The 27,985-nt window shown below is 54.4% G+C and overlaps 2 protein-coding genes across 2 annotated transcripts in view; one reads left to right on the plus strand and one right to left on the minus strand.

The window, feature by feature from the left end:
• The first annotated feature begins 878 nt into the window (after window positions 1-878).
• Window positions 879-19,103, plus strand: LOC116946150 (stannin-like). Its single transcript, XM_032961056.2, has 2 exons — window positions 879-1,192; window positions 14,752-19,103. The coding sequence occupies exon 2, from the start codon at window positions 14,839-14,841 to the stop codon at window positions 15,133-15,135; it is 297 nt and encodes a 98-aa protein (XP_032816947.1). The 5' UTR covers window positions 879-1,192; window positions 14,752-14,838; the 3' UTR covers window positions 15,136-19,103.
• The window catches only part of TXNDC11 (thioredoxin domain containing 11), a 49,285-nt gene continuing 38,201 nt past the window's right edge, over window positions 16,902-27,985 (minus strand). Inside the window, exons 12-13 of the mRNA XM_076069856.1 lie at window positions 23,429-23,594; window positions 16,902-21,297 (exon numbers count right to left, since the gene is read on the minus strand). Of these exons, the coding sequence (XP_075925971.1) occupies window positions 20,500-21,297; window positions 23,429-23,594 (964 nt within the window). The 3' untranslated portion in view covers window positions 16,902-20,499. The remainder of the gene's footprint in view (window positions 21,298-23,428; window positions 23,595-27,985) is intronic.

Genomic DNA, 27,985 nt, shown 5'->3' on the forward strand with positions numbered 1-27,985 from the left:
CCATTACTTATTTATATTCGATGACTTGCTGACCATTTTCTAGATTTTGCACTACCAGCGTTGTCTGTTTTGTTTGCCGTTGTAACTTTCTGACCTCCCCCCCCAACCCCGTGCCCCCTACGGGATATATGTGACAAACAAAGAGCTTCACAGATCTTCGGATTTCTCCTCCTGCAGTCTCAATACCCATCCTGACCCCCCACCCCCATCGTGAAAGGGGGGGGGGTCACGTGGTACACCCCCACCCGCACCCCTCCCCCTGATCACGTGACGCGCGCCCCCTCCAAGCCGCGTCACGTGGTCACCCCCCCGCCTCGCGCTTTCCCTAGGGGGATGGGGGGGAGGCAGTATCGATTCTGTCTCGGTATCGATTCCCGATGATGGGGAATCAACTTAGCCGACGATTTAATTTCGTGAATGTTACATCGATAATAGCTGCTCCGTCGTCGCTAACTAGTGACGGGAAGGCGGACGTTGTGTGTGGAATGCAAGACGAATCGATCGTTAACACGCGCGACGCAGAGCTGCTTTTTCAGGAATTTTTTGCTGTTTTTTTCTTGCATTTTTCTGTTTGCACAGTCACATAGTCAATTTAAGATGTTTTATTGTTTTTTGTTTGTTGCGGTTGCACCCGATTCAAGAGCCGAATGGCTCACAGGGCTATACCAAATAAATGAAACTGAAAATGAAACGCGTGTAACACGCGAACGTGAGAATCGAACGTAGCCTAAACGGCGAATGCGGATCGATTCCTTCGCTCGTCACTTGTCGCGAGGGGTGGTGATAGGGGTGGTGTGGGGAGGGGTTGGGGGGTTGGCCCAAGTGCGCATGCGCGGCAGCGATCTGTTACGTCACGCGTAGGGGTCTATATAAGGGAGGCGAGACCCAGGCCCGCCCACCACCTCAACGCACAGAGCTGGCGTGAGCAGCGAGCGAGGCTTTAATAAAGAGAGGGGGGCGAGCGAGGCTTTAATAAAGAGAGGGGGGCGAGCGAGGTGCGGCTGTGTCGAGGCTTAAACGGGGGGCCCCCCCTCCTCTTGCTTTGTGCCACCGCAGCGGCCGTAGGGCCATCGGCGAGAGAAGACAAAACTAGAAATCGTCTTCGGTTCGCGCGTGGAAGTCGCCGAGGCGGCGACTCTTGCTGCCACCCCCCGCCCAGCGAAACAAAAGAGCCGAGGAGGAGGAGGACGAGGTGGGTAGCGCTGCGGCAGCGGTGGTCGCAAGTGGCGGGCCCTCAGGATCCTTTAACTGCGGCGGCGGTGGTGGTGGTGCGGTGTCTCCACAGACTCTGACTCTCTCTGTCTCTGTGGAGCCGATGGCCGCTTCGAGTTAGAACCGTGAGCCCAGCTGATTGGGGATGGCGACTGCCGCGGTGAACGTGTGGTGTGTGTGTGGTTCGTGAGTGTGGTGCGGTGTGGGTGTGGGATGTGTGTGTGGTTAGTGTGGTGTGTGTGCGGTGTGGGTGTGTGGGATGTGTGTGTGGTGCGGTGTGCGTGTGGTTCGTGAGTGTGGTGTGTGGTTCGTGTCTGTGGTGCGGTGTTGTGTGGTCCTTCATCCAGCAGTAGATCGATCGCGGCCGATTCCTATCGTCGGAGCGCTCTGCAGCGGCGCCGGGGTCGTCGCAATTGAGAGAATCGCCACGATGTTTTATTATTCATGCCGCAGGAATCCCATCAGCTACACACCAGCTTTTTCACTTGTGTTCAGTAGAGACCTCTTGAGTCGTCACCACCGTCTTCACTGTCACGCATCTCCTAATAATCATCTCTCACCATCTCCCATATCATCTCTCTGCATCACCATCTTCCACTCATCTCCCCACTCATCTCCCACTCATCTTCTATCATCTTCCACTCATCATCTCCGTACGCCATCCTCGTCGCGGGACATTTCTCGTGGCTTAAACGAAGGCGGCTCAGTGGCCACGCGGGGGGTGTCTCCTCGTTTACCTGGGAGAGAAGAGATCCATCTGTGCGGCGCTCGCTTGGATTTAAAAGGTTCCGTCTCGTATACCATTCGTTAGTCGCTCCTCTCATTTGGAGCTCGACTTGGCCCCTGCCGTAGGAATGTGGAATTCCATACCCGTGGGCCTGATTGAGTGGTTGCAAATTACTTGATTAAGGCATTTAAATGTGTCAGCAGGTGATTGAGCTCTATCGTTCATGACTTACAGAACGACAGTACTACTACTGCTCCACGTGTGTGCCAAGGAGATGGTGGATGCGTGGTTAGTGAGACTCACAATGTCCCCTTGCATTGCTGTGAGCCAGCGGCTCTACAAGGACGACGTTGCGGCTCTTGAAAAATATTGAGTTTTTTTACAGAATTGGAAAAAGTATCTTGTTATGTGTGGGTTGCCGACTTCTGACCATGGGAGTCCGGTGGTCTAACATGGGAGTCCGGTCTACCATGGGAGTCCGGTCTACCATGGGAGGCCAGTCGGAAACCTGCGGCTCATTAAGGACTGCTTCGTGACATTGTTTAAGGACCACCACCGTCTCATATTCACATGGCATTGCGGCTGTTGAAATAGAGTGATTTAGGCATATTCGAAACAAAATGTCTCCCTTTTGTTGCCGACCGCTGCTGTGAGCGAACGCCCGGCGCAGCTGTGTAGGCACATTGTTGATGCTGCTGCTGCTGCTCCTGCTGCTGCGTGTGTGTGACGCGCGATGCTGGGGGTCGTCGTGACAGGGACGTGTGCGATGTCCCCTCTCTGTGGGATGAGGGCACGTGCCGAGTCATGAGAGATTCGCACAAAAACCGCGAGAGAACGCGAGATGTGCTGGCAGGTCCCACCCCTACCACTACACCCACGTTGATATTTCTCCATAGCATCGGCAATGCATTCATGTGCACAGTTTCAGAAAATGTGAAATATAAAAATGTTGTGCAGCAGACCCAGCGTGGTAAAATTTGGTCAATTAACCCCCCCCTGCCACGACCCGCATTGCCCCTGGGAAGCACTCATCCAGCAGTGGATTGACGGGGGCCACTGCTAATAGTAGTAGGGAAACTCCGTGCACCCACACATGTGCTGAGCTTGTTAATTGTGCGATTTGTTTTGCGTTTTTATCTCAAGACCGATGCGTAAAACACATTAACTGTAAATATTACGCAGTGTGATCCACTGGATAAAAATAAAAGAAACCTCTACTACCGTCAGACAATTGTAGATTATTCCATCGGGGCAAAGTGCTCCTAAACAAATATATCCCTGAACCAGTGGTAAATATTTTCCAGGTTCCCGTGGCGGGGACCACGGCACCAAGTGGTACCGGCTGTATAACTCGACCCCTGCACAAGGTTCTAGAACTCGGAACCTTTCCGTTATCGCTTTGTGAGTCTGGCGCTCCCGAGGCGGGCGCCAGCCCATGCCTGTCTGCCCCATGCCGCTGCTGCAGGCGCCCCTCTGCGGTAATTGGTAAGCTTGTCACTACACGGCCGTGCCAATGCTCTGTGTGTGTGACACCTAAATGGGCCCCCCCCTCCTCAAGACAAGTGACATATGTGGAACATGTCGTACCGTAGTACGCATCGTAATCGCCATCACCCCATCGCGTAAAACCCGCGCCCGATAAATTAGCATTGCAGTGAGCAGTGATTGGGTCCGACTCGTGGGAACGCATTTGCAGACGGACGCCGCGACCCTCCATACGGTCGTTACGCACCACGGTGAGGGCATTTATTGTCGCATCTCCCCTGTGCTTGTCGCGATGGTCTCCCCGTTACATAACCAAGCCTTTGACGCCTGCCCGACATGTGGTTTTAAGTCGATATATCTCCCCCAGAGCCACCCCCAGCCAAGGCTATTGTGTACATTTTGAATTTGGCAAGCGGGATGGTTGGGCTTACCCAGTGATGTGACACTTTAAAAAAAAATATATTTTACCATGTAAGGCCCACTGAGCTATATATTTTTTTCAGAAGCGACCTGGCACAAACGACAGCTTATGGTGTGGGAATTTAATAGGGGCCAAATACTCTAAACGCTTGTTTATTATCAATGTGGATGGAAAAATCCATGGTTGCATTTGTCTTTTCTACAGGCCTCACCGTTTTAACGTTGTCCAACGCTCAGTGGCACAGTGAGATTGGCCAAAGCGTCAGCAAACTCCATCTGAACAATAAGCTTGGCTGTACACAACACGGCAGCCACAAATGCCTGGCATTGCCGCACTCAGTGTAAATTACGTTCGCTGGGTAAATGTGATAATTTTTATAAACGTGGGAAAACATGATATTAGTTGCAGGAATCATTTAAGCAGTGTGGGAGGTGGTGGTGGTGGGGCGTGACACCACTCGTGTGTATTGTAAACATACGGCCTTGGGTAACAAATTGTCTAACAAATTGTCAGATGGAGAATTATTGAATCCAAAAAAAACTGATATCCATTTGTATGAATGTTGAACTTCTTTCGCACCGTACGTAGCCAACCGTGCTAATCGGAGGTGTGGGGAAGGACAACTTACTAAACACAAAACGCGGTTCTAAAGAAATTAGTTTTTAGTCGAGATGATATAAAAGTGGATAGCTCCAGTGGCTTCCTAATATCTGAAGAGCCTCCAGACGGCTGATGAGGCTTATCTGAAAGTGTGTGATGCTGTGACTAAATAGGTCTTAATACCTTAGTCTAAATGGCCTTTTCCATGTTAAGCTGATTTGACGACAGGGTGATTAATTATATTTAAAGAATGAAAACCGTATCCTTGTACCTATATTATACCTTGTTGAATGTATACATTATTGTATTGGTATTGGGCTCTAATTTCTATTTCAATCAAAATGGCCGCAACACCTGCTAGAAAATTTGCCGCATTGCCGGAGATCGAGAGATTGGCACAGTTTTGGTAGAAAAATGCGACTCGCCATAAAAAACAACAACCGAAGATCCCTTTTTCTCACACAAAACTCTGCCCAGCAGCGCGAGATGGTAACGTAGGGACGCCACGACGTGGCGCGAGGCTCAGCCGCGCGACCATCCCCAACGATTGCCGTCGGTTTCTTCCCCGTGAGGTGTGCCCCTCCCCCCTCGCAGCCCGCTCGTGTCCAAGGGCCACCCGGTGCGACTAGTCCCTCTGAGACGTCCTCGGTCGCTCTGAGATGGTCGCAGTTGCCCTGAAACGTCCGCAGTCTCCCTGAGACGTCTGCAGTCTCTCTCAAATGTCGGCGGTCGCCCTGAGACGTTCTCAGTCGCTCCAAGACGTTGGCAATGCGCCCTGCGACTGGCGAACGATGCAGTGACCCCGGGTCGTGTTTGAGTGGCTTCCTCTCAAGGGGCAACCCGATCTGCACCGTGCAAAAAACTAATAATGAATTATTTACAGACGTCTGTCAGCCCCAGTACTGGGTGAAGGCCTCCCTACCCACACAATGGAGCTCATCATGCGTGTTGTTTGACCACACTTCACGCTGGTGAGTTGGTTGGTGAGCGGAGAGGCCCGGGACCGGTTCAGATATCACTCGCCACCAATGCTAGCAGTGGCTAGAAGTCAAACTGGCTGCCAGGTTTGTCTTGCGGCGCGTTAACAAACTCCAAACATCCCCGTGTAGCCTGAGCAGACTTTTGGGGAAAGTGCTGTTAGCGAGAGCACCTATGAAGGCCACCACGGCACACGAGGGGGTGGTTGGCGAACACAACGCCCCGCCGCCTTTGTCTCCCTAGTGGCGATGTTGACACACCACACTAGATACTCATTTGAGGCTGAAAAAAGCCTCTGGGAATTCCAGGGTCGGTTCAGACAATTGTCACTGGTGTATGGCTGTCAGCAGGAATCTAACTCGGGTCACTGGGTTCGTAGCGCAGCGCATATACACACATGCACATACTTGTGCGTACACGCACACTCTCGCTGCTGTGGGACCTAGAAGTGTGCTTGGAGACCACGCAAGGAACGAGTGGGCCCTGTCATGGCCCTGTGGGTTTGTGGTTTGTCATCGCTGCTGCCGCCGCCGCCGATTACGACAAAGCACCGTGGTTCCCAGCTCGAGTCAACGCCCTATCACACAAACAGCAGCCCAACCTCCTGCAGGAAGTAGCGAGCGCGGAGTGGCCCATTCATTACGATGCGCGCGGGCGTGCTGCTTGCGCGCGTCAACGGCAGACGGACGTGCCTGCGTTGTGGAATGCTTCAGCCGAGGGGACCAGAGAGCGGGCGGCCTGGGAGAATGGCGGCCGCGGTCGATGGATGCCGTTTTTCGCCGGGAGCCGGCCACGGCCGCTCGCTCCGAGGAGCGTGCGGGCCCCCCTACAAGTCTGTTAAAACTATACGAGGGATCTTTGTCTTTGTTGAACTTCATTTGCACCGTACGTAACCGACCACGCTAATCGGAGGCGGGGAGGGTAACAAGCTAATCGCAAAATGCAGTTCGGAAGAAATGTGTGTTCAATCTCGATTTAAAAGTGTATAGCTCCAGTGGCTTGCTAATGAAAGGCAGGGGAGGGAGCACATGTGCAGCACGTTCTCACTGTCCCTGTTGTAGCTTTAAGCATCTGATGGTTGCTGAATAACAATAATAATTCAGGTGGTTTTTGGTTTCACAACAAACCCAGTTGAGGAATGTTTATTTATTTATCATCTCCTCGTGGTTGTGAACAAAAGGGGTTTATTTGTTGTCCTAAAAGAGTTGACAACGATCGCAATTGGCGCGACCCCGGGGTCCCATCACTGCCCCGGGGTGGGAATCACCGCGTAGTGACACGAGTCTTGTCGTCTTACCGACAACAAAACTAGTGTCAATCGATTGGCCTCGTCGAGAGCTACTCGGGGCACTAAGTTTCGTAAAAAGTTGAAAAATTACATAAACACGTTAAATTCACTGCCTGGGGGGCGGGCTCGCCTTGGCAAAGAAGCTGAGGATCGACGGCTGACCGGAGGGCGTCGTCGCCGCACGCGACTGCAGCGGACGCCCCCCGGGGCTCGCGTTTGGCCGGTGGGGTGGCGCCCATCGTGTTGATCGCCACCTGCTGCTGCTGCTGGCGCTTGTTGGTGCGAGTCTGGGCGGGCGGCGCGTTGCTGTCGGGATCACGTAGTGGGCGGACTGAAAAATAATAATGATTGACCTGATTTTTGCGGGACCCCGGGGTCCCACCAAATGATTCAAGTGTGGACGTTCCTGTGAGTAATTGAGTTTTCGACAACACGACTCGGAATGTGCGAAACGTATAAATGTGAGCGCCTCCCCGTAAGCCGCTGCTCCCAAAGGAAGGGGGGGGGACGTGCAAGGAGCATTTGACGAGAGGGGGAGGGGGGAAGGGAGCAGTGGTTAGCGCACAGCGCTATGAACTTGGCGTCACGGGTTTGACTCCCGGCCAGTGGCGAGCGATGTCTCTTCTTGAAAACTGCTTTTTGTGTTTAGTTTGTTGTCCCCCCCACCCTCCCACCCGAAACCTCCGATGAGCACGTTGGCTACGTACGGCGCGAAAGAAGTTCTAAATGCACGAGTCAATGCTGGTCCTTTCTTTTCGGAATCGGAATCTTTATTCGTACCGGCGGAATCCGATCGGCCACAAAGCTCCTTTTCACTGACCGGCACGGTGAAGTATGGTCAAGCGACGTACAAATTCCCGACGTTACACTGAGGCCTCCGTATAACAGTGGATCAACAAAAGGGGCTGGCGTGTGATCATTCTTTTGGTTTTGCGCGGCAGCGGGCTGTGTCGAGGCTCTGGTTGCGCTTGGCGGTAGTGCCGTGGGCGCCTGCTGTTGAGTGACAGCCTGCTGCGGCTCACCGACACGGGGGGGGAGGGGGCTGGGGGGGGCCCCTGTCCGATCCGGTTTCCCTGACGCGAGCCGCGCCGTGTGGCCGACTCGGCACGGTGGCGAAACGGCTCCAAAGCACCCTTCCCCGCAAGCCAAACGCGACGTGAAGACGCCGCGCGCGTCAGCGGTTTTCCGAAGGGGAAAGGCCGCGCTTGGTCCCGAGTTCGTGCACCTGAGGTGGATTAATGGCGGCGGGTTCGCCGTTCGTTCCCCCCCCCCCCTCCTGCGAAGTGCTGTTTTGTGGCCTTTTTCTCTTGGTGACGTGAAGATATTCCTATTCGGAACGCTCATGGCGAGTGGTGGACCCATCCTGTGTCGTGAAAATCGGCCCCCTGAAGAGGTCTGCTTCTGAAGTCGCTTGCCCCCACCACCGCCCACCGCCCCCCCCCCCCCCCAATGATTCCGGTCCACACGTGGGTCTGCACCGTTTTTTACGCTTCCTCGCGAGCGTTTGCCTTGCCGTCAATCTGACCGCAATGTTTTATTTAGACAGTCGGCATGAGCCGGGAGTAATTGGAAAGTAACGGTCACTTAAGGAGCCGGTTTATTCACAGGCGGCTGAAACCGAAGTTGGAAGCGAGGATCTGGGCTGCGGCCGCTCCGCCTCAAACCCCAGAGCCACCCGGCCGGCCACTTTCCTCTCTCCCATCCGCCCGAGCAGTGAAGATGCCGCTTGTGTCGCGCGAGCGTGCCGCAGAAGACCGCGCGTGCTCGCCTGATGCGGAGTTAATGCGGTCCGTACCCCCTCCCCCCCCCTCATCCCGATTGCGCTCTGAAAGCGGCGTGCGACGTGAATAAATAAAGCTTTTGTAATTCCCACTCGTTAAAATGCCGTGCCACTGGATGAACGGTGCCGGCACGCTGGCAGCGCTCCAGGCTCAATGGGCGCTTGCCTCTGGTCTAAATAAATGGCCGTGGGCGACAGCTGCGACGTTACGGGATGCAAACTGAGCCTTTGTCCATCCTCCCCCCCCCCATCTCTATCCCAGTGAAATGCTCTGCATTCTTTCTGCTGGTTTTGGTTGTGCTGCCCCCTGTTTGAAGTTGGGGAGGGGGGTGGGGATAAAGTCCCTGGTGAGGGCAGCTTCCTCTTCGCAGCACAGATGCAGCTTTTCCCCAATCGACCGGAACTGGTGATGGGAACTCATCTCTGCGCGAGTTGAGTTACAGATAAAGTGTACCCAGATAAAGAAGAAAAATTATGGGACGCTTAAAAGCCGACATTTTAAGATTACCAGCTTGCATACGTTTGTTGCTGTAAACGTTTGCACGTAAAGAATTGCAGAAAGGCAATTTAATAAATGCGGGACAATTTGAATCCATTTAAATCAATGCGGCTGCAGTGGCACCCACTGTGCTTTCAAGCATCATGGTTAGGGCAGCTCGCCGTACGTCAATTAGACGTACGTCCGTGATGCCATGGACTTATTAAATCGACTTGCGGCAGTTTTTTCGTAACATAGTTTACGTAGTAACGAGGTGAACGTGTTACGATCATTCGCAGCTAGAAACGTCATGCTTCGGAAATAATTGCTTGCGGCCGGTGCAGTCTTATCTACAGTTGGGGTGCCGTTGTGCCCATGAATAATCACGATCTCGGCATGCGGTGGTTGCGAACTGTTGTACAAATCGGCGGAGAGACGAGATGGCCGTGCGTTGCACAGTGGTGTATATAACAGTGGTGTATTTAAGTAACCCTCGATCAGCTGAAGTAACATTTTGTGGGCGCTTAATTAACATGCACCCGAGGTCCTCTGCGGGGGATAATCGTTTGACGTTTCATGCCATGCTGGAATGAATGCATCGATTGCATTCCTTCACTGGCTGCAGCGAGAGGCCAGTTAAATATGCATCTCTCTGCCGGGGGAGTCCATGCACTGCAGGAGCGTTGCGCGTTACTACGCTGCAATAAACGCGAAGTGCTTAAACATGAAGGCGGCGCAAGCCGTACGCGTATTAAACCTCCTAGATGGGCTCATTAGGGCACGTTTACAGCGGTTCTAAATGTCCACAAGAAGTAATCCTACACGGGCCTCTCACTGCCCTTGCCTCTCTATCTTTAGAGACGGACGCCGCTGCTCGCCCAAGGGCGCCCGTGCGTCACGTAGGGCCCATAGCGTGGAGCACAGTGTGCGCGGCTCACCGCAGCACGCCTCTGCGTGTACGTTTGCACACGCGCAAACTTGCGCGTACAAGTGCGGAAGCAATTCCACGTACATAATGACGACAAATTACAATCCCGTACACGCTACAGACATTGGCATATAACCCCCTTTTGAGAATATCCAGTGGCGCATTTGCATCGTCGTGTGTGTGTGATTCTACAGTGTGAACACGTTTCCACGAGCTGTTGTGGAGCTGCGTAGGGGTGCAGTGGGTCCTTTTGCATGTCGGCACGAACGCGAAGCCGTGCACGTCGCTCGCAAACGATCGCCGCCTCTCGAGCTGCGGTATCGTTGACCGCGGGAGATGACGACCTCCGACCTCTCCCGGCCACCGTCACGTACCCCATCCGCACATGAGGAGTCACTCTCGTCAATTGCGCTCCCAACGAATGCTGAAGCTTGGGGCAAGGTAATTGAATAATTTAGCGTTCGGATCGTTGTAAATGGGGGGAGCGCTTTGGCTGCTTATCAACAGCAACGAGATTGAATTTCTGCCCTTTGAATACGGAGACGCTTGGCGCCCTGCACTGACCAGCGCGTGGTGGAGCACAAGCAAGTAACCGCACGGCGAGCAAGGGGGCAGGCTCTCATCCAGCAGCGGATCGACGCGCGTGGGACACACCGCGAGGTTCCCCCCCCCCCCTCCATTTGTGTGCCTCGCTCATCGTCAGCCGGCGCTCGCCGTGCTTGGGTGCGACGCCCCCACGGGGGATGAACGCCGCAGAATGCCCCAGCGGCGCGAGTTGTTGCGCGGGCAGGATCCGCTCGTATCTGCTGATGAAACGAGGATCTCATTGTGCGCCCTTCAAAGCGTTTGCTGGTTTGGCCTGTTCAGCGCGGAATGGTTGCAGGGCTTCGCTGCGGCGTCAGGAACACGAGTCAAAACAAAACGAACCAACTCTATAGACGAGTCGCGACACGGCCCCACCCCCTTACCCCCCCCCCCACCTCCCTAGAACGGTCCCGACGCGATAAATCTAATTGAGGGGCGTGAAAAAAAGAAACACGGCTTACACTTAGTTGTGGGCGTAATTTACTCGCAATTATTTATCTTGCCTTTGGAGAATTGCTTTTGCTCGTCAAATCGGTCGTCCGCTCGGCGGCGCAAGGAAGATGCACGGCGGGGGAGCGGGGGGGGTGTGGGTGCTCGCTCGTCAGTGAGGTCTGAGCCGCGAGATTTCCCTTGGAGGGTGCAGGAGGGGGAGAAGCGCTCTCGCAGGGTTGTGCAACGCGTGTCTCCTCCAGCGAGACGACGCAGCTCAGCAGCTCAGCGCCGGCAGCGTTGCGTCAGCGCCCCCCCCCCCTTCCCGCGTGTGGCGTCGCTTAATTTGCGCAACGCCATTTCCAGAGCCGACGAAGAACGCGAGGCTGCCTGACCCCCAAGGCCACAGTTACACGCTTCCGGGTCATTTTATCTCCCCGAAAGGTGTCTGCTGCGGGTACGTTAGATCGGAGAGAAATAAGTAAAAACGGTAAATAAAAATGGTAAAAGTAAAAAAATGTATTTGCAGTTGTTACTGCTTTGCAATACGTGTTTCCATAAAACGGAGATAAAGTTATCTCAGTTGTGCAATGGGTTGGTGCTCATTTTGATCTGCCACATTTTTCTATGCGCACACCTCATTATCCCCTGGTTGTCAAAGTGGCCTTGCTGCTCTGGCAGGTAATCATGAAGTTTCATTTCCAACTGACAGAGCGATCTGGGCAGGAAATCCCTGACAGGCAGCGTTTAGCTTGGGCCAGAAGCGCCGAATGCTTGGGCAGCTTCTGGCTGCATCTGATGAATATTTTTTCTATATATATATGTTTCCTCCCCCCCCCCCCCCCCCAGTTTTATTATATTGTTCCTTCAGCACCATTTCAAGAGACGATTCTGTTGGGAATGCTCACAAAACAACACATCGTCTCGTGTTTGAGAACACTGCGGTGTGGCGGTGCGTGACTGTTGGAGCTCAGCTCTTCCCCCCCCGGCTTCCCATGACGTCAACTCACTCGACTTGCGAACCCGCTTAACCACGGGTGGCTGTAATACGGATTTAAAACTCTCGGCAGTGTCCGGCTCGGCACCGTCCTCTGAAGCACCTCCCCGGCCTCTTTAGCTCCCTTCTGTTAGGAATTTTATTTTCTGGAAACGTGCTGTGCCGTTCGAATTGTTTGTCGCAGCAAGAAATGCATGACAGCGAAATAAAAGATTACCAGAGGAATGCTTAGTTAATGGCCCCACGCCGTTGTCTTCCAAACGTAGAGGAATGCTGACCGGAAGATATCCTTCGGGCAAAACCGTTGGAGGCAAACTTAAACGGAGCGTTATTATTAATGTCTGCATGTTCTAGTCGTCCGTATACTTTAGTATTTTACCACTAGTTGGCTCCCGGTTGTGCTGTTGCAAATCAAAGAAATGAGATGTAGTCGGTCCTTCCGAAGCCACTATTTTTAGCAAAGGCCACACTTAACTGACCCCAGAGGGTCACAGCAGACGCGCTGCTGCTGCTGCTGTTAATAAACCGGACCCTTGTACCAACAGCCTGTGATGCTTCATGCCGTGCGGCCCTGGCAGAGAACGCCCCTCGGATTCACGAGTGGCCTGCGTGGAGGATGCAATCGGGGCGCCGCGGTACCGATGTTAACGACCTCACCTGCTATGCAGGAGGTCGTGGGTTCGATCCTGACCCTGACGCCTGCTGTACATTTGGGGTTTACGTGTCTCTCCCCGTGATCGCGTGTATTTTTCCCCGGGTCCTCCGGTTGTTCCCTCCACATTTAGAATCGACGTGTGTTTATTGTATTTGGCTGCTATACATTTTCCACATGAAAGGCTGCTTCATTGGGCTATCAATTGTGGCTTCTGAAAAAAAGAGCCGCATAGCTCAGTGGGCCTTTGCTAGTAAAATAAAAAATTGTTTTAATCCCCTACATGCTTGCGTTCCCGGCCGCAAGTGCGGCGGTGGCGGCCCACCAGTGACACGGTGAGAGGCGCGCGCCAGGCCAGCCGAGCGGGGACGCGAGCGAGCGGGTGCTGCAAAACCGCCCGCGGCGTCTTCACGGGGTGCCTGCGTCGTGTTACCGGCGATGGGGGGGGGGGGTTTGAAAATGGAACCAAGTCCAGTCCTCGGTGGAGGGGCTCTCTCCGCAATTAACCCCCAGCCTAGACGCACAAGAAGTTCCCTCCCCAGCGCCTAACTCGAGCCTCTGACCCTGCCGTCTGGGCGCCCTGCTGATGAAGGCGGCCACCCCCACCAAAGCGGCCGCCCCCTGCCCTTCGCTTGGCGCCGCCGCTTTCGCTCGTCGTTTGGGGCGGATTGAGATTTCTCGCTGTGGTGCACCGTGCCGGCTTCCTGTTTGATTCCCCCATTTTTTTCGTCGTTTACCTTCGTCCCCGGCCTAAAGTGTCGAATGCTGGAAAACGTTACGAGAGGGGATAATTTTTCCAAATGACGAGGGCCCGTTTTTATTATCTTGCACGTGATTACGTTAGCACTCGGCTTCGATTAGCACCTCCGCTACGCAGTGCGCGCGGCCTGTAGTGGTCATGTGATATTCGGTGGGGGTTGGAGTGGCGGGCGGGGGGGGAGGGCACTGTTCCCGCTGGTATTATATTTTTCTTTAAGCGGCGCTTTCTAATTTTCCCCCAGTATATCTCGGTCCTTCGAGTCCCGTCGCCATTGCCCTCGTTACTCTGGAGCATATTGCACGTCCACCTCTTGCCGACACCTGTCATCACTTGTCTGCGTCTCTGGCATCCTCCTACACCTGTGCCTTGGCTCACACTTGTCGCTCTAATCCATTCTTATCGGATTCGCTCATCTGTTGACTTCATCTCTTGTATAAAAAGCGATTTATCTCTGACTCAAGCCCTTTGCTCCGATGTTGTTCTGGGTCTGACGCAATGGTAAAATGTGATATTCAGGCCACCCCTTGTAATCACTTCCTCTTTAATCCCCGTAAATTATTGAGGCTTGGCAACCAAAAATGCCTCCCAGTCACTGTCAGTTGTCAATGTAATCCAGCACGGATTGAGTAAAGATGTTTCCAATGGATTATTTAGAATTTGGCGATTTGCATGCGTGTACATATTTAGTTGACCAATCGTGATGTGGCTGAAACCTAAGTTGTAGATTGCTTTGATAAAACCCGAATAACCGGCAGTGTGGGTTTTGTTCACGCCAATCCACCTGTTCCTTGTGGTAGTAGCTGTGGGGGTCATGGAAGTGGTTATTTGGAAGAACTGTCTTATTATTAAACATTTTTAAAAACTTCATTACCGCTGCAGCCCTGTAAATACACCAGTTCGCAGCCCCGATGTTAGCGATGACAATTCCACATTTTCGTGGTTTTTGGGAGTCCAGCCTTGTCCACAAGATGACGTCTGTCGAATTCACGTAAAGTGGTGCCACCTGTATCAAGTGCCTTCTAAGCTGATGCGCCGAGTCGGCCCCCAGCGGGAATTTCAACGGGACACTTTCCGATCTCGGTTGAACACCTTTGTCCGCAGTGCCACCCGGTCGGGGTGAAGCACGGGACCCCCCAGAACTGCCGTGTCGCCGGCGCCCCAGTAGTGTCCGCTCGCCGCTCTGAGACACTTAAAGCCTTTATCCGAGACGCAGGAGCGCCAACTGCGGCAATCTGGGCTTTGGTGCGTTTCGCTTCCCGTTGGTTGACTGTGCCCACAGCTTGCTGTTTGTTCCTGCCGGGAGGAGCAGGAGGCCAAGGGAAGGGCCCTCCGCCTCCTGGATTGAAGGGACACTTGTGGGTTGATCTTGGAGGGTGCAGCCGCGTGCTCCCGCACTGAACACGTTGTTGTTGTTGTTGTTGTCGTGCGCAGGCTCGGCGAAGAGGAACGAGCGACCGAGGGTCTCGCAACCGAGAAGCGGACGCCCGCGGGAGCCCGTAGCACTCGCACCATCGAGCCATGACGGTGCTGGACCACAGCCCCACGACGGGCGTCGTGACGGTGATCGTGATCCTCATCGCCGTGGCGGCGCTCGGCACGCTGCTGCTCGGCTGCTGGTGCTGCCTGCGCCTGTGCCAGCGCGCCGAGCCGGCCGAGGACGAGGAGAGCATCGTGGGCGGCGACGGCGGCTACGTGACGCGCAAGGAGCCCTTCCTGCGGGGGCCGGGCGCCCCGGCGCCCGGAGAGGGCCACGGAGAAGGTCCCCCGCGCTCCGCCTCCAAGACGACGCTCGTAGCCAACGGGGCCAAGAGCTGAGGAGGCCGGATGGGTGATGGGGTGATGGGGTGATGGGGGGGTGGACTCATGGATGAGCGTTGGGTGGGGCGGGGGGGGGGAAGCCTCGCTCGGCCGCGAGCAATCGACGAGATCAGAACGAGAGGGCGCCGGTGCATGCCACTCCATCTTGCCTGCGCCTCGCCCGCGCGTGTGTACATTTGTGACGGGTGCATTTTTATTTGCGTTGGCAGAGGTAGGCGTAGCGCCATGTTGCGGTGATAATGGCGGTTTTGGTGTTGCTTGTGGTGTTGTCGTTAGTGTTGATGTTGCTACTAAAAGTGTCGGTGTTCGCATACAAACAAAAAAGTGTGTGGGCAGTGTTTAATGTCGTTGCCGTAACATTAATAGCGACTAGTCCGTGGGATTTGCACGCAAACCGGGCCGAGGTGCATGCGCGACACGGCCGCGCGCGATGGTCGCCCAGCGGACGGTCCAACGGCTTCCCTTGGCACGTTGCCGCTGCGGGGACGGATGGGAAAAGGCAGCGCGGCTGCGCCAATGAGGGTGGTTGGGGCTCCAGTGGTGGTCGGCGGTCGCAATGTGATGCGACCTTCACAGGGATCGCAACCACAGAAGCCAGGACCAGGCTGAGCGGCTAGCGCCAGTTTCCGCGGTGCCCTTTGGGTGCAACAATTGTTGATTTCTGTCCAGGGTCTGCGAGGTTTCCGGAGCCAGTGTTGTAAGTCCCTAAATACCACTTGTGTGCGTAGTAAATGGAAAATAACCGTGCAATCATTTCACATAGTGCTGTGTATTAAGTAAAAAAAAACGATACTTTTTTCTTGTATCTTGTACCAAGCTACCGTCTTTCACAAATGGATTAATGGACAACACATTTCGAACTATTGATGACGCTGCATGAGTTGAGTAGGGAAATGAAGCAAATCTAAAAGTACATTCAGGAGAACGAATGGTGTCCGGTCCCAGGATGAATCGTCGAGAGTCGCCCTTAAAATTACTGCTGATGGTTCAATTGTCTGTCAGGATGTAGTGCACAAGAGTGAACTCGTGTATGCTGCTTCACAGTAACCCCCCCCCCCCCCACGTCGATCGTTGCGCCTCCGTGCCGCAGAGAATACGTTTCGCAGCGCGAGCATCGTCATTAACAAAGTGGGGCAGCTGGTGAAATGTGAGGGGGGAGGGGGGAAATACAATTGATTTTATCTGCAAGGGTAACGTACGCGCGAGCCTTGTTTGCATTGTCACCCTGCGAAACATTGCCGCGGACTTTCATCGTTATCATTCCTAATTAGTGCGTGCAGGGGGGGGGGGGTGGTGAAGGCCACTCATTTAGGCCGTGGTCACACCTACCCGGCCTTTCAAAGTAGGTCACGGCAGTTGGCTCCGCTGATCCTCACCGCGCAATTTTTTTTCTGGTTGAACCCCCAGAGAGGCTGGGTCGGCAGCGCGAGTTTATTTTTACGTTCGTTCCTGTGGTGTTGTCCCCCCCCCCCTCCCCGCTAACTTTAACGGCCCCGATTGTGTTAATACACAGGCCGCTAACGAGCGTCTCGCCCAACGACTGGGGATCTAAAATGTGAATCGCTCCTCCCTTGAGCCACTGCCCACCCCCCCACCCACTGCAGGGGAGTGGTGGTGCCGCAGCTGCGGTTTGTTTTACCCTCACGTTTACAACGATAACCCTGTGACTGTGAATGGGGGTAAGCGGGGGCCCGGGCCGGCGTCGTCCACCACGAGCTCCTCGTCCGCGAGTGCTTTGTGCGATTTTTTTTTTTTGGAATAAAAAAAAAAAATTGGATTCGACCGATGCGATCTGTAGGTAAGTTTATAAATCCGTTTCGGATGGGGCAACACCAGGGTCTGTAGGCAGACGTGCCCGCCCACCTGCCCAAGTGCCAGCCTCCTGCTCGCTGGACACCCGGGGTAGCACTTGGATTCACGTTGGTCCGAGTTGCGGCTGAAACCCGTTTGGTAATTGGGTAATGTGGGTTGCTTGGCCATACTTCACCGGGCTGGTTGGAGAGAGTTGTCGGAGAACCGGTTCGGATATCGCCCGTCACTGTCGCCTGTGGCCAGGAACAGAACTCTGGTGCGGTGCCTGAACAGACGAGCAGCCACTGGGATTTAATGTAAAATTCGGCTTTTTATTTACACCCCCCTCCCACCCCCCATTCACTTGCCCGTCGCCCCATCGGCTTCCGTCCTTGGGCCAGCGCACACATTGGTACCACCTGAGATAGGAAAAATGCAAAGTGCTACCAAGCTATATGGCCAGTAAGTTCAATGGTGATAACGCTCTCAATGATCATCACATCCCCCGTGCCATCTCTGGCCAGACACCAAAAACAACAAGTTTCTGCAGAGTTTTTCCCCTCGGGTGGCACCAAGTGACGTGCCTGCTCCGTGCCCACGGGCTGCACTGTGCGCTTCACTTCTTCGCTCAAACGGGCGTTTTGGAGAGGGATCGGGAGCAGGTTGACCCGCGGCGTAAACAACCAGCACCCGTGTCCGGCGCCTCCACCTTGAGCGTGTCAATATTACGGTCCTTCCCCCAGGGCCAGGGCTGTTCGCTTTTGGTTCTTGTCATGGATGCGGTTTGCTGGAGGCCGTCTCCCTCTGTAACCCCCTTCACAGCGGGTGAGGATGGGGGGGGGGGGGCGTTCAACAGCCAGGGATGAATGGCACGGCTCTGAAACGTGCGGCCTCTGCTCTTGGGGCGTAACGACCCGAGGTGGAGCCGTGGCAATGGGAGGCGGCCACTCCTGGCGTTGGTGGATTGACATTAAAATCCGCATCTGATGTGAAGAGAACCGCGGCTGAAGACGACCACTTTGCATTCACGGAGACTTGTTGCGTACATTCTGTTTGGTCACTTATCTCAAGTTGTTTCGATGGGGGGGAAAAAAATGTGGGTTCTGTTTGAATGCACACGCGCGCTGTGTGTGTGTGTTACACCGAGTCCCTGCTGTGTCTCCTGTGAACCGGGATTGGCCGCGTGGACGCATGCTGGGCTACGGTAATCGTTCAATAGAACCTCGCTGGACTGGGATATAACGGGTTTCGGTTTCCAGTCTTAACCAGCGAATTTGAAAGCAGTGCATGTGATGGGCATAAGGGAGCGTATTATAAACTCGTTTTGTTGTAATTGAGATCCTTTGTGTGTAAAGAAGGAACATTAACCCACGCGGCACGTGCACACCATAGCTTGAGGTCATTGCTTTTTAAGGTGAGTGCTTGGTTGGTTAACAATTAGCAAAATAATGGTGCCCGTATCCTGCGGATAAAGTGGATGTTCAGGGGAAATGCCTGCTTGAAGGCTGCTTGATCCGAGCATCTATTGTATACAAAATGTGTCCCCATTCCCTTCAATGCTTGTAAGTTGTTGTGCATGAATTTGTCCATGCTGTAGAGATGGGAGTCGCGAAGGTCGTGATACTTGTTATAGGGAACGATTTTTTTGAGTCACACGTGCATATGAGGCAGTCTCATGATGGCTGTGGGGGCATGTTATTAGCTGGACGTGTCTGTCTCCAATGGAAAATCACTTTTTTGCGTGCATGAATCTGTGCATGTGTTGCTCACGTAAAGAATTGAATGGGGCAGACGAACCGAGTATCTGCACGGTATCTGGGGGCAAATCTGAATGGATGAATCCGATTTGGGTGGTCGAGCTTGGCTGTGATTGTCTGTCCCTGTCATCCCCGCGAGGAATCTGCCCGGAAGTGGCGTTCAGAAGCCAGAATTTGAAGGGCGGGCAACAGGGCAGCACTGGAGCTGCTCGACTTGTGACTTGTCACGTGCCGCATGTGCAAGGTGATGTTGTGTTGTTAATCCCCAGCGTTGTTGCCGGGCCATGTGAATGGAGCATCCACTGAATACTTTTAGCAATAAAGGGTCACGCGAGGCAGAGGCTGGCCATTTCTTGAGGCAATGAACTTGTTTTATGATTGGTAATTATGAAATAAAAATCCCCAAGTACTGTCAAACTGGCTTGTGTACTTATTTTATTATGCACATTTCCCTGAATCAACATGTTGCAACTTTGTCCCCTTCTGTAAAGTATGGCTTCGAGTAAGAAGCAGAAAAAAAAGCTTTTAAACATCTGGGTGGATTAGCACCACAGGCTATGCAGTGGCAGGAATAGTTGACCCCCCCCCCCCAACACCTTTGACAAAATAAAAGGGCTTAAACATGAAAAAACCTCCATCCTTACTGCAGTGTTTCCCTTCCCCGGAAAGATTTTGATAAACAAATCTTGCCTCAACGTTGGCACGCTGGAGTTGCATCCTCCTGGGTGGGTCCTAGCTGTTGTCACAACTCACGAGGTGGGCCTTGTGGAATGTTTCCTTCTGCCCCACCCGGCTTGGGGAGGGGGGAGGGTGCATGGTGTGGGCCTTGCCTGCCTAACGAGTCGAGCACAGAAGTCCTTTCCCTCGTGCTTACACGGAAATTTGTGTCAATGAAACTGCATATGCACTACTGCCTGTACAGAGCAGGAGGTCGTACCAGGCAGGGTTTGAGTGATTAGGAGGGGGGTGTGTGCAGCGGGGGGGGGGGGGGGGGGCAGCAGCAGTGATTTTAGAGGTCAATTGCCATACAGCAAAAAGGCAGATAAGCTCTGGAAGGTCTTCAGCTTGGACATCGTTGGCAGGGCGTGGGAATTCCAGCAGCAGCAGAAACAACATCCCACCACTGGGAAGCCCCTGATGATTGCTGGAGCAGAGTTAATGAGGAGAGAGGGGCCCCGCGAGAGATGGCCAGAGTGGTCCATGTAGAATTTGCACACTTACGTGACGCACATTGCAATTGATCTGGAATTAAATTGTGAGTCACGACTGGATTTGCGTCATCTCGAGCAGAATCCTGTGCCTTTTGGGAACTGGTATACTTGAAGCTGCTTCACACTGTGCATACACTAACGAAAATCCCCTGTATAGCTTTAAGACTGTTGGGGCAAGTGCTGTTAGCGAGCACCTATAAAAGGCACGGCACACTAGCGGGTGGGTGGCCAGCACCACGCCTGACTGCCTTTGTCTCCCCAGTGGCGATGTTTACACACCTCACCAGGTACTCATTTGAGGTTAAGACAACATAGGGGAGGCCCAGGACCAGTTAAGATAATCGTCACTTGCTCATAAAACTGAGGACTTTCAAGAAAATGTATAAATTAAAAACAGTTAAGGCATCCGTTTAATCGGCCACATAAATTAGCATTCAGCCCCATGGACTCAATGGGGCCCCTTCTGTAAATGATCGTCATTTCATTACGACGATGAACAGACACCAAACCTGTTTGCTAATTACAGACTTCCTGCTACTGCCGCGGAGGAGCAGTTATTCCAAGACCTCGTGCGTGCACTCCGAACCCTTAGTTTGACACCTTCAAGCGCCGTCCAGTGGCTCGACACTTCTCTGCGCGCTCTCAAAATCCCCAGCGCCGCACTGCCCAGCGGTGCCTCCGTCGGCCGCTCCGTCGGCCGCAGCGCGCATGACCATCGACCCGAGCAAAGACCCACGCCGCTCGCCGGGGTCGCCGTCCCGCGACTCGCAAGCGTCCTGCTCCTGCTCCTCCTCCTCCTGCTCCTCCTGCTGCTGCTGCTGCTCGGGTCGGCTGCGGCAGTGTTCCTGCCGATCTTCTCGCCGATCTTTAATTTCCTGCCAACGCCGTTGGTAATGATTGTGATGTTTGTCCTGCCCACGCGGCACCTGCTGCTGGGGTTGCTGCAGCTCTTTCCGTTGCTGCTGCAGCTGCCGTTGATGCCACTGGTAATGTTCGTGAAAGTGCTGCCGTTTGTTCTGCCGCCTATCGCCTTCCTGCTGCTGCTGCTGCTGCCGAGCGAGGAGGGCGGTCACCTTCCTCTCCAGGGCGGCGATGTAGAGCTTGAGGACCGAGTTCTCGGCCGACAGGGCCCGCACGGCGCTCTGGAACGCCAGCGCCGCATCCCCCCCGGGGGAGTCTGCGCGGAGGTCTCCGTGGAGGTCGCCGGGGCCCCGCAGCCACCCCCAGTGCTGCCGCAGACGGTGCGCCGCGCGGCCCAGGCGGCGCACGTCGCGCCGCAGACGGCCGCGCTCGCGCCGCAGCGCCGACACGCGGCCTCGCAGCTGGGACTCGGTCGCCGCGAGCACCCGCGCCGACTCGCGCAGGCGCCCGGCCTCGCGCTGCTGCTGGTGCAGCTCGGCCTGCCGGGGGGGGTGGGCGACAACGCAGAGAGTCGCGGTTGGAGACGGTCGCCAGATTCCGGTGACTGTCACCGGCACGGTCGAGCGGCTCGCAGCCCTCGCTGGGACCTCAGGGTGCCCCCGTCTCTCCCCACAGTTTACTGGCTTTAGAACAATTAAGTTTTTTCTCATTAATGAAGAAAACATTGCGGTTGCCATTCTAAGCGCTGCTGTCCCATGTTCTGCAGTGATCGCTCAGCCCGGTGCAACACGCTGGCCTGTGTGTGTGTGTTCCATGGTGCGGGGGCGACCTGCAGCCCAAGAAACGACGAGAGCTCTCCCCGAGTCTTGGGTTGTGTATTCCTTTTAAGTGGCTGGGGGGGGGGGGGGGGGGTTGGGGGTTGGGGGTTGAGGCTTGGTGATGTCCAGGACAGCGGCGAGGCTGGGCCACGCACGGTTTGGGAGGCTTCGGGTGCTGCCGCAGAGGTGCCAATGGATTTCAGCGGAGATTTCCTGCTCCGGTGATGTCCTGTTTACAGCACTGAGACAGTGCTGGAAATTCCACATCCCCTATGGCAGAGATGAGTCTATCCACAGGACGATCACTGTTACGATGGTGAGAGGGGCGCCACGGTGGCTAGGAGATGTTAACTACCTCGCCTGGTATACAGGAGGTCGAGAGTTCGATCCCCGACCCCCGCCGAGTTTGCATGTCTCTCCTTGTTGTAGTTTAGATTTTTCTCCGAGGCCTCCGGTTTTTCCCTCACATTTAGAATGAACGTGCATTTGTATTTGGCTGCTATAAACTTCAACATGACAAGCCACTTCGTTGAGCTATCATTTGTGTTAGCCAAGTCGCTTCTGAAAAAGAGGTACATATCTCATTGGGCCTTGCCTGGTGAAATAAAAATGGTTTAGTTTGAGTGTGGTTTTTAGTTTACTTCCCAACAGAGAGCAGTACCTATTTTGTTGACCCAGGAGAGATGATGGGCTGAATCAACATCCAACCGGAATTTGACGTCGCGACCTTCCGATTGCGAGCGGCTCGCTCTCGCCCGTCAGGCTTAGCTGGCCGGTTTAAATCCATTGCTACCACCGCAGAAGGCCCCAGAGACTGTATTGCCAACATCGAATGATGATCCCGGATTGTGGCAACTCATTGAGAATGGAAATGCGGTAATTGGAGGCAAACGAAGGAATTCCAAAGCCTGAATTTAAATGACAGGGACAGTGCAAAAGGATTAACCTCCCATTGAGCGGAGGTTCACTGGGGGTGTAGATATAAGCCCTTGGTCAGAGGACATGGCAGATAGAGAGAGATGAAACAGGAAATGGGATCTCGGAAGATCATGAAACATTAATTATCGTGCCACCAAGCCGAGCAGCTTCGGTTCCCTCGTGAGTTGCCCACCTCCTGTTTGCGGTTTCCGAACGGAGCAATTTGAGCGGAGTCTAAACAGCTCGAGGAGAAACGGGGCGGTGATTTATGCGCACGCAAAAAGAGCCGTGGGCACCGACGGAATAATGGCCGCGCTGATCGCCGCACGCGCAATGGAACCAGAATGGCCTGCGAGGCATTGAGAATAGTGGCGCATTGTGAACGCCCCCTCCCACCCACACTCCGCTCGATTCATCAGCCGCCGGCCACACGGCGCTCGAGGCTGTGAGAAGCTGCCCTGGCCGCACTGCCCCCGGCCCCCGCCGCGCCGCTTCGTGTTTATCAGTCACCGAGCGTGCGCGATGTTTCGTGGGTCCATCACGTGATCGGTATTCCGTTAGACATGTGCAGAGGCCGCGCCGCGTGCTGGGGAGTGAGGACACAGAGTTTGAGACGCTGCCATGTTGAGGAATCTTAACTTATGACCGACGTCCATGTGGGAGGTCCGCTAGATTACGTCCCCGGGTGTGAGAGGGCGAGCGTGTGAATGAGAGTGAGTGAACGAGAGCGAGTGTGGATGAGCGAGAGAGTTGAGTGGTATTGTAAGCTAGTGCTGCGAGCATTGTCGAGTGTGAGTGGCGAGTGCTGTGAGTGCTAGTGAGTGAGTGCTACACGAGTGATAAAGAGTGGTGCGAGTGAGTGCGGTTTGAGTGCTATGCAAGTGATTGTGGTGCGAGTGGTGAGAGCTGCGAGCCGTGCATGTGGCGGCCGTGCCTGCTGCTGCTGCTGCTGATGCTGCTGCTGCTGCTGCTGCTCCCCGCTGGACGTGGAGGCCGCGAGCCGCTCGCGCGCCGCGCCGCTCGCGTGCCGCACCAGGAAGCGGCCGAGCTCGGGCAGCGAGTAGGGCGCCTCGTCCGGGTAGCGCACGCTCATGTCCTTCCTGTGGGGGCCACGGCACGGGCAGAGGGGCGTGCCGCGGGGCAAGCGGAAACGGGGAAGGGCAAGGCAGAGAGTAAGGCGGTGGCGGCGGGGTGGCGATGGAACAGCTCGATCGGCCGCCGAGGTGACGTTCGCCCGCCGAGGTGACGTTCGCCGAGAGCCGAGTTCACTCTCACCCCGTGACCTGCGAATGGAAAACAAGCAAGCCCGCTAACACGCTCCACGTGACGACTCGCGTGGTGTTGCCCTCGTCACGTGTTTTGCCCCACAGCTTTTGCCAATTATCTGGAATCACAAACGCGGGCACGGGCCGGGTGGCGAATTGCGCGAGGAGATGCCCACGCTTTACCCCCACCCTGAGCTATCCGCTACGTAGAGTCGTGGAGTCCACCATCCCAACCAGCCCGAGTCCATCCCAACCAGCCCGAGTCCACCATCCCAACCAGCCCGATTCCACTATCCCACCCAGTCCCCCCGCCCCCTAGTGCCCCACTCCCCCGGGCCGCTGTAGACCGCAGGGGAAGTCTGCTATGCGAGAGTTTAGCTGTGGGTTCTGTGGATTGACGTGTTGCCAGGCACTAACCAACAGCTTTTCAACACTTTTTATCCGATTTAGTTTTCCCTACAATAACACGTGGGCGTAAGCAAAGATTTACGCTCACGTCCGTGTCACGAGTGCGTGTGTGTCGAGTATGTTTGGGAACAGACGTTTATGTGCGCGGATATGCAGATGTATGTCTTCTGCATCTACGTGCGTGGCCAGGGGATGATTGTGCCCATCATTCCTTCAGGGTCAATAAAATTACGACTCCACAGGGGAAATTCAACATCTGTTGTCTCATGGAGAAACCGGCCTCTGCCATGGTGACGTGGAATTTCGACTGCTGGAGAGGAGTGCTTCTGTAACCTTGTTGGAACACGGCGGCGCCGTGACTAGGTTTGGAACGCACCGTCAAAACCAACGGCGAAAATAATTGAAGACGAGAATATCAAACGAAGTGACGATACAAGGCCCCGCTGAGTGCGTGGTGCTCACACTAAAACGCGTGTTTGCGATAACGCGGCTCTTCAATTCGGGAACACTTTCGCACAACGCACACCGTCATAACGTGTAATGGGCGCCGTTATAACGGAAAAGACACCGTTATAACACGGAACGCGCACCGTTATAACGGGGGGAGAGACACGCAAGCTCCGAATATACAGCAGGCGTCAGGGTCGGGATCAAACCCAAGCCCTCCTGTACACCAGGCGAGGTAGTCAACATCTTCTAGCCACACAACTCGCTTCACCTGCACCGATTCCACGACAGTCTCGCACGCACTCGGCAAAGTCTACGGTAAGTGGCCACACCGAGCGACGGCAACTTGCCGGTGCCAGATCACAGACCACGGCAAGCAGAAAATAAGTGACTAAATAAATACGTACATGTTGCGCCGTTCTTACAACGCCAGGGTTGTCACGTAAGCGCTATGTTTAAGCTTTGTCAACGTATGTATCAATGTACATTGAACTTCTTTCGGACCGTTAGGAGCCAACCGTGCGAATCGGAGGTGCGGGGGAAGGGCAACAAAACTAGACACACAAAAAGCAGTTTGAAAAGAAATTAGTTTTCAATGTAGACGATGTAAAAGTACATCACAGCTCCAGTGGCGTCCTGGAGCTATGATGCACTTTTCCTGAGCGCTTCCGTCTTCAGTCTACCATCCCCGGCTCGGCGGAAACAAAAGCAAAATCCAAAATCCACACTGCAAAGAAACCCCCGGAGCCTTCTTCGGCGAGCGAGAGAGGACAGCGCAAACGCCGCTCGTGCGAGTCGTTTGCGCGGTGGGCATTTCATTCGGGCGTGGTGGGCACCGCGATTCACTCGCACGAGACGCACGGCTCCTTGGCTGGCGAGACGCGATCCGGGAGGAGGCCGTGGGGACGCGTTGCGAGCGACCCGCGTGACGTCAATGAGAGTTGAGCGCGACTCGGATTACAACGGTGGGATTTGCGACCGACATCCGGTTGCCGCGTTGGGCTCCGTACGGTAGGACACAAGCGGCGCTGTAACGGAGCGCTGCGCCGTGACGGAACGGCCGCGTTGGATGAGCGAGTGGCTGCGCCATGCGGGTGAGTACTGTGCAACAAGGTGGGCAACACACCGCCGTGATTTCGAGATTGTGGCAAACGCCGAGAGTGAAACCACGAGCGAGGAAGTGCGAGTGGGAAGTTGTGGCGTGGTGTGATAGTGCACTTGAGAGCCTCTCTCCCTTGGCTCAACTGAACCCGAAATCAGTCACAAAATAAGCAGACAATGCCTCATTGCAATATATTTGTCTTGCCAGATTAATCATACGTGCGTTTTATACACATCCCATTGGCAGCACAGCCTTCTGGGAGTGCCTCTTTTCAGCAGCAGTGGTTCAAAATAAGCAAACACTGGAACGGTTTCGATATTCAGTGTCTCATCAACAGTCAGGCTTGCTTCAACTGAATGTGGGTGAGCTGCCAGATGTTTAAAGGCGAGGACCTTGTTTATAACTTGGGTCCTAATTGTGCAAAAATATTGAATGCACAGGACTAAGGTCACCGAGCGCCAGTATTGGGCTCGGTCTGTAATCGCAGTGGAGAGACAATGCAGCCAGGCGTAACGTCAACTCGGTGACCTCTGGATAGCTGTGAAAATGACAAATGCCCTGCTCTCGGCAATTGCTCCAATAGAATAACATTACAAGTCTCACAAATTAATACGCGTGCGTGTGTGTCTGTGAGGGGGAAGGGAGTGCAGCGGTTAGCGCGCTGCCTAATAAACCTGGCGACCCGGGTTGGATTCCCGCTCATGGCCAACACCGGTGGCGATTATCTGAACCGGTTCTGGGCCTCCCCTAGGTCGACTCGGCCTCAATTGGGTATCTGGTGCGATGTGTAAACATCACCACTGGGGAGACAAAGGCGGTCGGGCGTGGTGTTTACCACCCAGCCCCTTGTGTACCGTTGCGGCCTTCATAGGTGCTCGCTAACGGCCCTTGCCCCTACAGTCTGTTAAAGCTAAACGGGGGAGCTTTGTATTTGCCTGAAGTGTACGGGTCCTTTCTATTGGCCTATCATCAACGCAATAATTATTTGTTATTAAACACTGGTATGGGTCTGTGAGCAATGCTAATTTGCCAATCGAAAACACACAGGCACACTCGGGTAAACAACGTTTTGATTTCACGACATGTGATCATTCGTTGCACACACACTGTAAATTAGATAATTTCCAACAGATACACAGCTATTTTTTCACTTAAAACTTTTTTTTCTGAAACCATCAAATTTGCTGCGTACCCCAAACGCCGGGGCCAGCGTTGGGAAAGCAGCGGCACAGCCGGCTCGGCCGGCTCGGCGTGGCTCGGCGTGGCTCGGCGTGGCTCGTCGTCCCGGCAGAAAGCCTCTCACGCCACAAGGCTGCGGGGAGACGCTGCCGGTAGCCTCTGACCGGCGCGGTTTGTTTTTATTGTAACTCGGTCGCTGGGGCTGCGCACAGGGCTCGAAGGCCGCCAAACGCCAAGCGGCCGGCAACAAACGGCGCGGTCTCTGTACGTTGAACTTTTCGCACCCTGAGTCGCCAACCGTGGCTATTTAAAAAGGTGCATGGGGGGGGGGGGGAAGGACAAAAAACTAAAGACAAAAAGTAGCTCTAAATAAATAAAATGTTTTCAGTGGTTGTGATGGACAAGAGTTGAATTGAGCAAGGTTGTACGTATGTTGAACTTCTTTCGCACCGTACGTAGCCGAGCGTGGCTAATCGGAGGTGCGGGAAAATTGTTTTGATGAGCCATCTAGACTTGCAAAGGGATAAATACTTCAAAGGTCCGCACGGATGGGTTCACAAGACAACTTGTCGTGCTCGCATCTCCTGACCGCCACCACCGCCGTTCAGTCGCTTTCGGAGCGTCACAGACATCGCGATCCGCCAACCCCTGGCCTCCGTGTTGCTGGGTGATCGGTGACAAACTTGGCAAGCGCTCACAGTGCAGGGACCAGCTCGCAGAATCAGCAGCAGCAGCAGCAGCGTACACTCGAGTTTCCGATCCCCAAGAACCGAACGTTTTAGAAGCGATGCATTGTAGTCCCACATTTCAAATTTCAAAATTAACAAAATACGATTACATCGTTGCCTTCAACGACTGCTTTCATTGTTAACTTAACTAATGTTCGGTTGATTTGACCTCAGACAGTCTGACCGTTCTCTGGTTGTAGCTTGTGCGGGGCGGGTGTGGGTTCGGAATCAGGCCTCTCGCCGATGTCACCTCATCGCACGACATCAAGTCCCATCAACATGCTGATGGTACACAATTGTACGCCGCAGTGGAGGTCAAAGTTATATTCGGAGAGCCTCGGTAACGGCGGCGATTGCACGCG

This window comes from Petromyzon marinus, chromosome 26, assembly GCF_048934315.1.
Source record: "Petromyzon marinus isolate PM22_M1 ecotype Great Lakes invasive population chromosome 26, UKy_Petmar_22M1.pri1.0, whole genome shotgun sequence".
Taxonomy (NCBI): domain Eukaryota; kingdom Metazoa; phylum Chordata; class Hyperoartia; order Petromyzontiformes; family Petromyzontidae; genus Petromyzon; species Petromyzon marinus.

What these genes read in the sequence shown, in the direction of transcription:
- LOC116946150 (XM_032961056.2), top strand. Translation starts at nt 14,839, where the DNA reads ATGACGGTGCTGGACCACAGCCCCACGACGGGCGTCGTGACGGTGATC.